Below are 15,450 nucleotides of genomic sequence, written 5' to 3'. Positions count from 1 at the left end.
GGAATATTTTTAGGAGGAGAATCCAGTAATATATATTACCAGATTCCTTTTTTACTCTTTCCTAGTTTAGTGGAATTTGTTTCCTTATCTTATGCTATTCCCTCACTCTTTCTATCTAAAAGATTAATATAGTTAGTAAATCCTAAGCATAAGTTCATGACATTTTATTGGTAGTTTTTCTATAGTACGTGAAATTTGATGGTTGAAAATTTATGGTAAATTTTTATCGAACATATAATTTATGAAATTTATACTGAATCAATGTTACTAAATGATTAGTGTAAAGTAGCAAAGGAAATAGTGGATGGAGGATAGGACAACTATGTGATAACAACTCCCATGTGAGGGGAGCCACGTGAAGAAATTTACTTGATTAATGGCTTTGTCCTTTGTGGAAAAAGGAAGAGTAACGTGTTAGGTTGGTTAACTAAGACTAGTCAAACTTGATTAATATTCTTTTGGGGTTATGTGAAATATTGCATTTTTAAGTATGGGATTCAAAGGGGTGGTCTTGTTTTTATGTGGCGGCTAAAACTTCCTTGTGACCTTCTACTGTTTTGTCCTGAGCAATGACTACATGCTATATTACATCCTATGTACACACTCTTCACGCTTATGGTATATAGGCTCTAGCATCTTTAACAAATACAATGTAATCTCCACAAATCCTTTATCTACTCTACCTAATCCCCCTTTTAACATCTTTTAAAAACCCCTCACAAACTCATTCTCACGGGAAAAAAAAAGTTTCTCACGAGACGAAATAAAGAGAGAGAGAGAGAGAGAAAGAAAGAAAAATAAAATAAGAAAAGAAAAAAAAGGAGGAACGAGAGATTGGCTAATTGAGAGAAGAAGGAACGGATATGGATTTCAACTTCAGAGTTCAAATATAGGCAAACATTTTTGTCTTGCTTATTGTTGAATATTTTTGTTTATGATCTCAGTTCGTAGTATTCTATTATTCTTGAGTTCTCTAAGAATTTGTTCTTATTATTATTATGCAAGCAAAATTTCCTCTTTAAAAAATTTTTCAATATTAGTTTCCATGTTACCTAATTATTGTGGATTAAGTTTGTATGCCCAAAGTTAATGTAAGCATTTTTATTTTAGATAATGATATTTTTTTTCTCTAAGAAAATAAATTAATTTTAAAAATTCGGATAATATTTTTATTATTCGTTTTGGCCAAGTTTAGACAAATTATGTATTTTTGGGTTATTCTACAAACCCCTCCTAATAAGTTTGTTAATATAGTAATCAGAACTTAACTATTATATATACTTCTGCAACAATACATTTCACATGTTTGTGCTTAGCTTAGTGGTCACAAGACTTGGTTACTAAGTCATTGGTCATGAGTTCGAATCCTATAAGCTTCACTTTTACAAAAATATATATTTTGGTTTTGTTTGAACTTGAACCCGAACCCAAGTCAAACCAGAACCAGTTTGGACCAGCCCGAACCTAAGTCCAGACTAGAACTGAACCCAGATTCAGACGAACCGAATATGAACCAGACCATAACCGAATTTGAACCAAACCAGTACAAATTACCCAGACTGAACCAGACCAGACCAAATTTTATTGTAACCAGTCTGGAACAAACTTAAATATAATTCAAGCCCTTGCATAAAAGCCCTGCCATATGTTCCAAGTCTTTATATATGGAAGCTTTACATTTACATATAAATTTGTTAACTATAGACCAGCTATTGATTTTAGAGATCACCTGAAAGGTCATGAGTAGACTAAAATCGGTTTATACATATAGTATTTATTTTGTCTGATATTGTGGTTGACATTAATGACTATATGAAAAATTGTTACTTAATCACCTAGTTGTTATCCAATAGGAGAGACTAGGCATGAAAACGACTCCTATTAAAAATATGATTTATAAGCGTGTTTTCATAGCATGGCTATGCTCTCGATATCTATACCCTGATATGAGATTTCATTGGCTATTATTATTATAGCATCGACTAGACGGTGCACTCATTCTTGATTGGACATGTTCTTGGTTCACGGTTATTTTTCATAGTTTTACAGAAGTCGTTCCACAATAACTCTGTGGTTAGTGCACAACATTTCATGCAAAGTCAATAAAAATTTAACTGACAAACATGGGGTTTATAAAGGGGAATTGGATGGAGAATATAAAGTGTATATAAGTGGTTCATGTACATACTGATATGATAAACGATAAGGCCTGTACATACTGATTTGATAAATGATAAGACCAATGGTCAATACAATACTTGTCGCCGTATTCCCGGGACGTTTTACGGGAAAGCTGATTTATATACATGATATCATTCTCCTCTAATTCAAATAACATATAAATTAAGAATAATGTATTTGTGAGCATTGTGGTAGACTTTGTTTGATATTTACGATGAGCCTTTTTCTTATATCACCTCGAAATTTAGATTTCATATTTTATTTATACTTGTTACATACACTTACACGAGCACAATTTCCTCATTTTACATGCTTGCTGGGAGTTTTCTGACTCCTCTGGGGTTTGCTCGCCCCAGATTCGGGAACCATTCTTTTTTCGCAGGACCGAGAGTATTTCGAGGGGCAAGCTCAGCAACAGTGATCACTTGTTGGTATATCAGTTCTCTACTTCCTTTGTATTAGGTAGTTACATCATTATGAGACTTGTCGTGTAATAAACTTTGGCATTTCAGACTATAATGTATTGATCCTCTTTCCTACTTTGGACAGTTGAGGACATGTAAGAGAACTTTGTCTTGTTCTGATTTCTTTATCTATCAATTTCACTTTGTTATCTTAGTTACATGCTCTATGTAGTAGCTCTTGTAGGCAATATATCTGTATACAGGATGATTCAGAGGCGTGAATATGACCGAATGGTTGCATTGTCGACCGAGTCACGTCCTAAAGTATTTTATTTTGGTACTGGGGTGTGACAAGATTTTTATTGGTATCAGAGCCAGGTTTAGTAATTTTTGGCTCATCCTGTATACAAGTCAAACTAAGATTAGACAGCAAGATAGAGCATGTATAGAATAGGTTCATTCCTTTTCAAAATTTTGTCCTTTGACTCCCAATACCCTGATTCTCAAGTCCTAATCTTGACAAATCTCATTTTAGGTGATCACTATGGCCCCAAGAAGTCGACCCCCTATTCCAGTTGTCCCTGAGGGAAACCAAGCCGATCAGGATGATCTTGCAGAAGCAATTGGGGAGCTAGTAGCTCATAATCGCCAGAGGGATGGGCAACATCAGGTTGTCAGGTCGGGTAATGTGTCCGATTTTCGGAAGCTCAACCCTCAACACTTTGCTGGGATTGAAGGCGGATATGAGGCCGAGATGTGGTTGTAGACCATGGATCGCTTATTAAGGGCAGCAAAAATACCAGACAAAGACCGAGTAGATATTGTGCAGCTACAACTCGTTAATGTAGCAAGGACCTGGTGAGACACAGAGGAGGAGAAGCTGCCTCAGCCAATTTCGTGGGAGACATTTCAGGAGAGTTTCCTAGAGACATTTTTCCCAAAGACAGCTCGTCTTGAGATGCGGAGGCAATTTGCAATGCTAAGACAGCGAGCTAATACTGTAGATGAGTATGCAGCCGAATTTGCCAAGCTTAGCAGGTTTGCTCCGGAGATGGTGTCAAATGAGGTGGATAAGGGACAAAGGTTCATGCAGGGTTTAAATTTTGAGATCCAGACTCAGATTTACAGTCAGAAGGGGGTAGATACCTATGTTGATGTCCTAGAGGTAGCTTGAAAAGCAGAACAACTAATTGGGATCATGAACTCGGTGAGGAGAGGGGCCAACAAGCGCCATGTAGGACAGACCTCGGGGAGTAACCAGCAAAAACCTCAGACGGGAGGAGCATCAACTAAGCGCCAACAGACAGGAACTTTGAGACCAGCTCCACAACCAACCAACATGATTTGTCATTATTGTAAAAAACCGGGGCACTTGATGAAGGATTGTTGGAAAGCTAATGGGTTGTGCTTAATATGTGAGGCAGCAGATCATCAGCTTACCACTTGTCCTAGTAGAAGAGCTCCAAGAGGAGGAGCTTCAGGTGGAGCGATAGTACTAACAGGTCAGACTAGACAGGGTGGACAACAGTGGAGGTCGTCCTTACCTACCCAGCAACAGATGTTCCGAGGACATCAGAGGGGTCAACAATTTTAAGGCCAGAGACTGTGGAGAGGTCCCCATTATCAGCACTCATACTAGTCGTAATATCAGCAGAGGGGCCCAGGGCAATACGATCAGCAAGCTCAGCAGCAGCAGAGACAAGGTCAGGTTTTGACACTTACTGCTGAGCAGGCAGACACATCTGGTGTAGTCACATGTACCATTTTGGTTTATTCAGTCTCTGCATTTATCCTATTTGATTCTGGGGCATCGCACTGTTTTATATCTGCTCAGTTCATTACACGACACACTATACCCTGTGATAATTTAGATGCAAGTTGGAATATCCATACCGGTAGTGGGGTGTTAATGTCTAGTAGGAAGGGTAAGAAATGCACAGCAGACTTATTGGTAATTGACACTAATGAGTTCGATGTTATTTTGGGGATGGATTGGCTCTACAACTTCCATGCGACGATCGACTGCCGATGCAGAAGCGTAGTGTTCAAGATACCAGATCACCCAGACTTTGAATTCATGAGTGATAGCAAAGTGATAGAGTATCCAGAGTATCGAGCCTACATGGAGGGAGTAATAACTTGTATAGAGGTTGAGGAGAAGCCTATACCAGAAATTATGAAGGAGTTCCTTGATGTTTTTCCTAATGAGTTGTCGGATCTGCCACCAGATAGAGATATAGAGTTTGTCATTGATCTTATTCTAGGGGTTTCACCTATCTCAAAACCACCTTATCGGATGCCGATAGCAGATTTAGAAGAGTTGCGAAAGCAGGTCTAGGAGTATCTTGATAAGAAATTTATCCGGCTTAGTACTTCCCCTTGGGGAGCACCAGTGATGTTAGTGTCAAAGCCGGATGGTAGCCGAAGGATGTGTATTGACTACAGGGAGTTGAATCGGGTTACCATCAAAATTAAATATCCTATTCCCAGGATTGATGATCTTTTTGATCAGCTTGGAGAGACTAGGGTATTTTCTAAGCTGGACCTCAGATCAGGCTATCATCAGCTGAAGGTGAGGAAGGAAGACATACCCAAGACTGCATTTCGCACACGGTACGAGCATTATGAGTTCCTAGTGATGCCGTTCGGAGTAACAAATGCTCCTTCTACATTTATGAGTTTGATGAACAAAGTGTTTTCTTAATATCTCGACCAGTTTGTGGTGGTGTTCATTGATGACATTCTTGTATACTCTAAGACCAAGGATGATCATGCAGAGCATCTACGGACGGTGTTGGAAATCCTGCGGAAGGAAAAACTCTATGGAAAATTAAACAAATGTGAGTTTTGGCTGGAGCAAATGTCCTTTCTAGGGCACGTAATTTCAGGAGCAGGTGTCTCTGTGGACCCAAAGAAGGTAGATGCAGTGTTGAGGTTGGATCCTCCTACATCTGTGACAGAAGCACGGAGTTTCTTGGGGATGACTGGATACTATAGGAAATTCATAAAGGATTTCGCTAAGATTACAGGACCGCTTACTAGGCTGACTCGGAAGGAGGTCAAGTTTGTGTGGGCTCCAGAATGCCAAGCAGCATTTGAGGAGTTAAAGAAGAAGTTAACAGCACCAGTTTTGATAATTCCTGATGAGTTAGGAGGATTTGTAGTGCACACAGATGCTTCTGATTTGGGTTTGGGTTGTGTTCTGATGCAACATGGGAATGTGGTAGCTTATGCGTCTAGGCAGTTGAAGACACATGAGAGTAACTACCCGGTTCATGTCATGATATGGAATTGGCGGCAGTTATTTTTACATTAAAGCTTTGGCGACACTATCTTTTAGGGCAGAGAGTGGAGGTGTACACAGATCATAAAAGCTTAAAGTATATCTTCACTCAAAAGGAGCTCAACATGAGACAACGCAGGTGGTTAGAGCTTATGGCGGATTATGATCTTGATTTATAATATCACCCAGGACGAGTTAATGTGATGCCCGATCATTTGAGCAGGAAACCTGTGACGATGAGACTCACTAGACAGCAGGAGTTGCTAGCTGAGTTCTGGAGGATGAACATGGGGGTTATATTGCCTGGGGAAGGGAGACAGTTAATGAGTTTACATTTACAATCAACTCTGGTAGATCGGATCAAGGCTACTCAGTTCGAGGATGCTCGGTACCAAAAATTCAAGAAACAAGTGGAGTCTGGAGAGAGAACTGATCTACAGATACATGAGGATGGATCCTTGCGATTCCGTGGTAGGTTGTGTGTACCTAAGGGTGATGTTAGAAGAGAGCTTTTAGAGGATGCGCACAGTTCAGTGCTTTCTATTCATCCAGGAGGCACTAAGATGTATCGGGATTTGAGAGAGTATTACTAGTGGCCAGGAATGAAGATGGAGATAGCTCGATTTGTGTTAAAATACCTAATATGTCAGCAGGTGAAGACTGAGCATCAAAGAACAGCTGGGTTATTACAGCCCCTTCCTATTCCTGCGTCAAAATGGGAACATGTTACGATGGATTTTGTCACAGCTCTGCCGAGAAGCCAGAAGGGAAACAACGTTGTATGGGTAGTAGTAGATCGACTCACCAAGTCGGTTCGTTTCATACCATTTCGAGTTAGAAAGACAACGAAGAGTTTAGCTCAGCTGTACATGAGGGAGATAGTACGCTTGCATGGGGTACCAGTTAGTATTGTTTCTGATAGAGACACGCGATTATTATCACACTTTTGGAGGAGTTTGCAGCAGTGTCTTAGGACTAGACTAAGTTACAGCACGGCTTATCATCCTCAGACAGATGGACAATTAGAGAGGACCATACAGATTTTAGAGGACATGTTGTGGGTATGCATGCTGGATTTTAAAGGCTCTTGAGAAGATCACTTACACTTAGTGGAGTTTTCTTATAATAACAGTTATCAGGTCAGCATCCAGATGGCGCCTTATAAGGCATTATATGGGAAAAAATATAAATCTCCTACCTGTTGGGATGACTTGGGAGAGCGACGTCTGTTAGGTCCTGAGATGATAGTGCAGATAGTAGATAAGATAAAGATAATACGAGAACACCTTAAATCAGCTCAGGATATACAGAAGAGCCGGGCTGATGCTAAGAGGAGACCTCTATAGTTTCAGGTTGGAGAGCATGTTTTCTTGAGGATATCTCCAACCAAAGGAATTATCAGATTTGACAGCCACGGGAAGCTTAGTCCACGTTTCATCGGTCCTTTTGAGATATTGGATAAAGTAGGAGAGGTGGCATACCGACTAGCCTTGCCTCCATCCTTAGAAGGACTGCATGATGTATTCCACGTATCACAGCTTCGACGATATGTGCGAGATGAGACCCACGTCCTAGATATCGCAGAACTTCAAATTGGGACAAACCTATCTTATGAGGAGCGACCAATAAAGATTCTGGATAGATGTGAGAAAATTCTTAAGAATCGAACTATCCCTCTAGTATTGGTATCATGGGCACACCATGGACCTGGAGAGGTAACATGGGAACGAGAGGATGATATTCGTCAGCGTTATCCACATCTCTTCATTTCAGGTAATGTTTAGCTACTTAATGCTTGGAATAAATTTCGAGAACGAAATTTCTTTTTAAGGTGGGTGAGATGTAATACCCCCTAACCTTACCTAATGTTCTAATCCGGTTCTAACAACTGTCTCCCTCACTCTTTCTATCTAAAAGATTGATATAGTTAGTAAATCCTAAGCATAAGTTCATGACATTTTATTGGTAGTTTTTCTATAGTATGTGAAATTTGATGGTTGAAAATTTATGGTAAATTTTTATCGAACATATAATTTATGAAATTTACACTGAATCAATGTTACTAAATGATTAGGGTAAAGTAGCAAAGGAAATAGTGGATGGAGGATAGGACAACTATGTGATAACAACTCCCATGTGAGGGGAGCCACGTGAAGAAATTTACTTGATTAATGGCTTTGTCCTTTGTGGAAAAAGGAAGAGTAACGTGTTAGGTTGGTTAACTAAGGCTAGTCAAACTTGATTAATATTCTTTTGGGGTTATGTGAAATATTACATTTTTAAGTATGGGATTCAAAGGGGTGGTCTTGTTTTTATGTGGCGGCTAAAACTTCCTTGTGACCTTCTGTTGTTGTTTTGTCCTGAACAATGACTACATGCTATATTACATCCTATGCACACACTCTTCACACTTATGGTATATAGGCTCTAGCATCTTTAACAAATACAATGTAATCTCCACAAATCCTTTATCTACTCTACCTAATCCCCCTTTTATCATCTTTTAAAAACCCCTCTCACAAACTCATTCTCACGGGAAAAAAAAGTTTCTCACGGGACGAAATAAAGAGAGAGAGAGAGAGAGAGAGAGAGAGAGAAAGAAAGAAAAATAAAATAAGAAAAGAAAAAAAAGGAGGAACGAGTGATTGGCTAATTGAGAGGAGAAGGAACGGATAGGGATTTCAACTTCAGAGTTCAAATATAGGCAAACATTTTTGTCTTGCTTATTGTTGAATATTTTTGTTTATGATCTCAATTCGTAGTATTCTATTATTCTTGAGTTCTCTAAGAATTTGTTCTTATTATTATTATGCAAGCAAAATTTCCTCATTAAAAAATTTTTCAATATTAGTTTCCATGTTACCTAATTATTGTGGATTAAGTTTGTATGCCCAAAGTTAATGTAAGCATTTTTATTTTAGATAATGATATTTTGTTTTCTCTAACAAGAAAATAAATTAATTTTAAAAATTCGGATAATATTTTTATTATTCATTTTGGCCAAGTTTAGACAAATTATGTATTTTCGGGTTATTTTACAAACCCCTCCTAATAAGTTTGTTAATATAGTAATCAGAACTTAACTATTATATATACTTCTGCAACAATACATTTCACATGTTTGTGCTTAGCTTAGTGGTCACAAGACTTGGTTACTAAGTCATTGGTCATGAGTTCGAATCCTATAAGTTTCACTTTTACAAAAATATATTTTTTGGTTTGGTTTGAACTTGAACCCGAACCCAAGTCAAACCAGAACCAGTTTGGACCAGCCCGAACCTAAGTTCAGACTAGAACCGAACCCAGATTGAACTAAACTAGAACCGGTTTAGACGAACCGAATATGAACCAGACCATAACCGAATTTGAACCAAACCAGTACAAATTACCCAGACTGAACCAGACCAGACCAAATTTTATTGTAACCAGTCTGGAACAAACTTAAATATAATTCAAGCCCTTGCATAAAAGCTCTGCCATATGTTCCAAGTCTTTATAGATGGAAGCTTTACATTTACATATAAATTTGTTAACTATAGACCAGCTATTGATTTTAGAGATCACCTGAAAGGTCATGAGTAGACTAAAATAGGTTTATACATATAGTATTTATTATGTCTGATATTGTGGTTGACATGAATGACTTTATGAAAAATTGTTACTTAATCACCTAATTGTTATCCAATAGGAGAGACTGTGCATGAAGACGACTCCTGTTAAAAATATGATTTATAAGCGTGCTTTCATAGCATGGCTATGCTCTCGATATCTATACCCTGATATGAGATTTCCTTGGCTATTATTATTATAGCATCGACTAGACGGTGCACACATTCTTGATTGGACATGTTCTTGGTTCACGGTTATTTTTCATAGTTTTACAGAAGTCGTTCCACAATAACTCTGTGGTTAGTGCACAACATTTCATGCAAAATCAATAAAAAATTAACTGACAAACATGGGGTTTATAAAGGGGAATTGGATGAAGAATATAAAGTGTATATAAGTGGTTCATGTACATACTGATATGATAAATGATAAGGCATGTACATACTGATTTGATAAATGATAAGGCCAATGGTCAATACAATACTTGTCGCCGTATTCCCGGGACGTTTTACGGGAAAGCCGATTTATATACATGATATCATTCTCCTCTAATTCAAATAACATATAAATTAAGAATAATGTATTTGTGAGCATTATGGTAGACTTTGTTTGATATTTACGATGAGCCTTTTTCTTATATCACCTCGAAATTTAGATTTCATATTTTATTTATACTTGTTTGACACGAGCACAATTTTCTCATTTTACATGCTTGCTGGGAGTTTTCTGACTCCTCTGGGGTTTGCTCGCCCCAGATTCGGGAACCATTCTTTCTTCGTAGGACCGAGAGTATTTCGAGGGGCAAGCTCAGCAACAGTGATCACTTGTTGTTATATCAGTTCTCTACTTCCTTTGTATTAGGTAGTTACATCGTTATGAGACTTGTCATGTAATAAACTTTGGTATTTCAGACTATAATGTATTGATCCTGTTTCCTACTTTGGACAGTTGAGGACATGTAAGAGAACTTTGTCTTGTTCTGATTTCTTTATCTATCAATTTCACTTTGTTATCTTAGTTACATGCTCTATGTAGTAGTTCTTGTAGGCAATATATCTGTATACAGGATGATTCAGAGGAGTGAATGTGACCGAATGGTTGCATTACCAGCCGAGTCATGTCCTAAAGTATTTTATTTTGGTACCGGGGTGTGACATATATATATAGAGAGAGAGAGAGACTTATGTCAAATTAAGTGGACCATCCACCAATTCCAAAGGTAATCCAACAATTCAGTTGACTCTAAATCTATAAAGTTAAAGTGCTTCCATTTTATAATGTCACCATTTGAAAGTTAATTGAACCCGTCCAGTTAAATAGTTTGTTAAAAGATTATGGTGGTAAGAAAACTAAATTACAACAGGACCGAGGAAGGAACATAACTCAGCAGTATCAAGTACAAGAAGCAGTTCTTACCTCTCAGGAAACTGGAATACAATGCCAACCTTTTCTGGTGTCAGTATTTCAGGCAACCTATTTGGTTTTCCATCATTTCCATACTTCTGAACACAAACTGATCCTGAGGTAGGTTTTGAAAACCCAGCAAGAAGCTGTAGAGGATGGAAAGCATAGGTGAGCTATGATAAGAAGTTGTAACTAGAGTATGAAGCCAAAGATAGATAAAAGTAAGTGGTAAATTAAGAAAGGCATGCCTGTAATAGAGTAGTTTTCCCACTTCCACTTCGTCCAAATATCAAGCCAAAGCTATATGATCAATATGATTGTTCATTAGAGAGAAGCCTAAAGTTTACTCACAAAAGTTATAACATTTTTATATCCTTACCTTTTCTGTGGAAGGGAGAAACAAACTTCATTCAAAAGGTTGTGCTCAGTTCCGGGAGGTCGATAACTAACAGTCCTCACCTTCAAGAAACAAAACTGAATTGTCATAAAAGCTGGGAAAGCTCTTAGTTCACTGAAGCATGCAGCAAACTTTTAATGCACTATTCTATAACATATGAAATTTGTAAGAGAAACCGCATCTCTTAAGATAATACTGTATTGTGAGAGATTATGATCTTAGTAAACTAAATCTTGGCTGAAACTAAGACGTAGAATTCAGACAACTCTTTATTGTTTCAGGGGGGGTAAGGATCTTAGTCCGACATTATTAATGTTGTAAGAATCAAGATAACGTTAGGAGGAGGTTTAGTGGAGAAAAGGACACCTTACGACTGAACAAAAACTGTTGACTGTACCAAAATTTAGCAAAAAAGGCTGAACAGTGAGCGAAGTCTAGTGGTGTCAAACACTTTAATGAGGAAGCTTTCATTTCTCTCCTTCCTGTTAATATATGTCGAACAAGTATTGTTTTAGTAGTTTTTTATTGCATATAAGAAGCACGATTTTCATTGTATGATGCAGAAGAAAAAAACAAAACCAATAAATAAAAAGACCTTTCTACGAAAAGGATTCCAAATAAAATTTGGTAAGAAAAATAAAATAATTAGAAAAGGACAACAGTGAAATTTTGTATTAGAACATGATAAAAAAACTCCAAAGAAGGGCAACATTCATGAACACCACTGCAGTAGTAATTTAGTTCATGGTCTTCCTCCATGATATAGATGAACTAAAAAGTCTTCCAATATAATCCATATTATTTCTACATAAACCAAATCTTGTGAATGAGTATTATTATCCAATAAACAAAAGCGTAATAAAAAGAGCAAATGCATTGACATGGCATCAGATTTTGATAAAATATGCCCTTAATATAGAAAGAGTCCTCAAGAAGTCACGCACGTCACTTACACAAGCTACTTTATATCGTCATCTTGCCATCACCATCGTTATGCTACTTTATGAAGTTTATACAGTTTCTGTATTGAATTGTTACATTTCCAAGTAGAGAATTTTTCAACTAATTTTAGAATCTACCAAGCTAATGACGAAACAACCTCCATATTTGCATTGATAACTTCATTTTCACCGACCAATATAAGTTTAGTCCTTATATTAGAATATCTTCTGTGTCCCATTATCCAAACAGTAGCAACACCAAGCATGGAAAAGAGTTCCACTGCAGAACATTGATGAACAACACTGTAGTAGTAAACTTCAGCTCATGATCCTTTTCCACAATAACACCAGAATACTAAGAAAAAGAAAAAGAAAAAAAAGAAAAAAAAATAAAAGGGATGGGGGAGGGAGGGAGAGAAATCATCAAATATATTCCCATAAATTTCTGTACAAACCGAATTTTATGAATGAGTATTGTTATCCAATTAGCAAACCGTGATATAGAAAAATACGTTCTGCGTTGTCTTGTATTAAATGTTATTAGAATTTGCCATTGATATATTAGCTGTCCTCTAAGAAGTCACAAGCATAATGCAAACTTTGCAACCACTAGCCTTTAGATATCGTGATCAACATGTTCATGCTATTTTATGAACTTTATGATCGTACACTTTGCTCATTGAATTGTACACTAACACAGACCTTTCAGACCCCTGCCTAAAATGTCTTCTCTCTTTAGAATCTTGACCGATATAGGCTATATGAAATCTACCGACATTGATACTTTCAATTTCATCACCTAGTATAGTGTCAACTTATATCCTAGTTTTCAATCAATTGCAAAATCAAGCACAACAAAGAGTTCCATTGCATCCCTACTCTTAACCACCTTCACAGTTGCTTTCCCTCGTTTAAAATAGAAGAAATTAGTTACATAAATAATCACCTTTGGATAATGGGATTTGTGCGAAAATAGGATATGGTAGTACAGTTAATTTATGGCATAATAGATGGGACCCATCTCTTCCTCAATGCAAAGTTACTTCCACGCCAACCACTCGAGTCACCTTCGTTTCGCAACTAATTGATGTTAATTAGCAGTGGGACAGAGCGAACATACAACAAATTTTTAATGCTGAGGATTATGCTGCGATCTTAGCTATCCTTTTGACCATACGAAGCCGTGGCGACTCTCTCATGTGGCACCCTGACAGCCGTGGGATTTTCTCTGTGAAAAGTCCTTATCATTGGGCATTGGGCACGTATACAAGCTTGGTTGGTGGAGGTACTGATATGTCCTTTTGGAAAGCTATTTGGAAAAGCAAAGTACCTAAAAAGGTAAACATGTTTGGATGGCGAGCTAGTAAAGATATTTTGCCTACTTGTGATAATTTATCACACCATGGTATTCCTATTGAGGTAATGTGGCCTGTGTGCCATGATAATGTGGAGACTAGAGAACATTTATTCATGAAATGTGTGGTTGCTAAACAGGTGTGGTCTTTAGCAAATTTATTGCCTCCTCAAGATCAAAATATGGATAATTGGTTTGTTTCAATCCTCAATGGGCAAGGTATGGCTGAGCTTGAAAAGATTCTTGTTGTGTGTTGGTGGCTATGGCATAAAAGAAACAAAGATTGTATTTCATGGACTATGTATGGTTGCAAGTTTTCTCTATTCAAAAACTTTGAATTGCCCACAAGAATACGAGACATAAAGTTGCTGTGACTAGTCAATGGAGCATTGAAATTTGATCCCCCCCCCTCCCCCAAGCAGGGGGTTTGTTAAAGTGAACTGTGATGGGTTGTCCTCGCACCATGGAGCAGCTATTGGAGCTGTCATTAGAGATTATCATGTTGTGGTTTGTCTCGCAGGTGGTATGTCTATCGCCGATTACTCTGATGCTACAACTTGTGAAGCAAGATCAATATTACATGACTAATGTTGGTTTTGGAGCATGGTTATAAGGATGTCATCGTGGAATCTAATTGCCAAGTTTTAATTCATGCCATCAACTCCAAGGAAAGGTGCCTTGCAATTTATGGTGCTATTGTGGATGATATAAAAGACAACATAGGTTGTTTTCATTCTATTTCTTTTGCTCATGTTAAACGATTAGGCAACACTGTGGCTCATACTATCGCTTCTCATTTTATCGTTGTTAAGGCTCTCACTACATGGAGCTCAGCTTTGCCTTTTTTGCTGAATGATTATGTAATTGCTGATTATCATCAATAAAGCAATTCAATTTCTCTCAAAAAAATCAATGTTATACAAATACATACCCTACAAATTTTTATCATAATAATTATAAATTGGCTTGCATTTCATAAAGAATACAACTTCAACCAGGTTCCATAAGGGAAAAAAAAACCCCAAAAAAAAGACCCATATCTTTTCTACAAACATCAAACAAAAACTGGCATGGAATTCAACTAACTATTGCTTCAAACATCAAATTCAACCAGACCGATCTATTAAATAAATTGAAAACTTCTAATTGAAAAAAGCCCATTAGCTTACTTCGATGGAAGAATGATCACATGAGACCTTAAGCGCTCGAAATCTCTTCAATGACCTGCAAAGAAAAAGGCAAAACAGAAACAAGGAAATGGGTTTTGTTTAAAGATGAATAAGAATACAAATTCACTGTTATTTCTGCTACAAATTGAGATGGGCTTACTTGGGCCGCTGTGATTTTGGTGGGTATAAAGAGAGAGCGACGGAGGTTGCCTCCATTTTTCTTCAGTGACCTGGGTTTTGGTTTTGGGTGGAGTAGAGAGGAAAGAGAGAGAGGGGCAAAGCAGTAAATATGTGAAGAGTACAGTGTAGATTTTCAAAGATGATAATGGGCTGAGGCCCAGCTCATATCAACGTACCATTTTTTTAATTTTTTAGGTTCCGTTTGGATATCATGGTGTTTTACTTGTTTCTATGGTGTGTTTGCCGAAAACAAAACATCATATGTTTGAAAAATAAAAACCATGATATTTTTTGAGCTAAATCATCATCAAACTAAAAACACAATACTTATTTCAAAACACATTTTAGAGGTTTTAAGTTGGTGTTTTGGTTTTGAGTTTGAAAATGTGTCAATATAATATTTAACATAATATATTAAATATAATTAATATATAGTTATTATTAACATGTTTATTATACTATATTATAGTTAATATAATAAATTATAAAATATCTTATATAATAATATAATAACATATTAAATGCTAG

The 15,450-nt window shown here is 37.1% G+C and overlaps 1 protein-coding gene across 5 annotated transcripts in view; it reads right to left on the bottom strand.

Moving 5' to 3' along the window:
- LOC109824345 (ABC transporter I family member 11, chloroplastic) overlaps positions 1–15,032 on the bottom strand; it is a 31,066-nt gene extending 16,034 nt beyond the window's left edge. For 3 of the 5 annotated variants that reach the window (XM_020390923.1, XM_020390919.1, XM_020390921.1), the window contains exons 1-5: positions 14,903–15,032; positions 14,743–14,797; positions 11,261–11,355; positions 11,130–11,181; positions 10,894–11,027 (exon numbers count right to left, since the gene is read on the bottom strand). In XM_020390923.1, the coding sequence (XP_020246512.1) occupies positions 10,894–11,027; positions 11,130–11,181; positions 11,261–11,355; positions 14,743–14,797; positions 14,903–14,958 (392 nt within the window). In that variant the 5' untranslated portion in view covers positions 14,959–15,032. The remainder of the gene's footprint in view (positions 1–10,893; positions 11,028–11,129; positions 11,182–11,260; positions 11,356–14,742; positions 14,798–14,902) is intronic. The other 2 variants (XM_020390920.1, XM_020390922.1) reach the window with 1 other exon arrangement.

Source organism: Asparagus officinalis, chromosome 9, assembly GCF_001876935.1.
Source record: "Asparagus officinalis chromosome 9, Aspof.V1, whole genome shotgun sequence".
In the NCBI taxonomy this organism is placed as follows: Eukaryota; Viridiplantae; Streptophyta; class Magnoliopsida; order Asparagales; family Asparagaceae; genus Asparagus; species Asparagus officinalis.
Note: the sequence above shows the minus strand (reverse complement) of the source record. Positions and strands in the feature narration are given on the sequence as shown.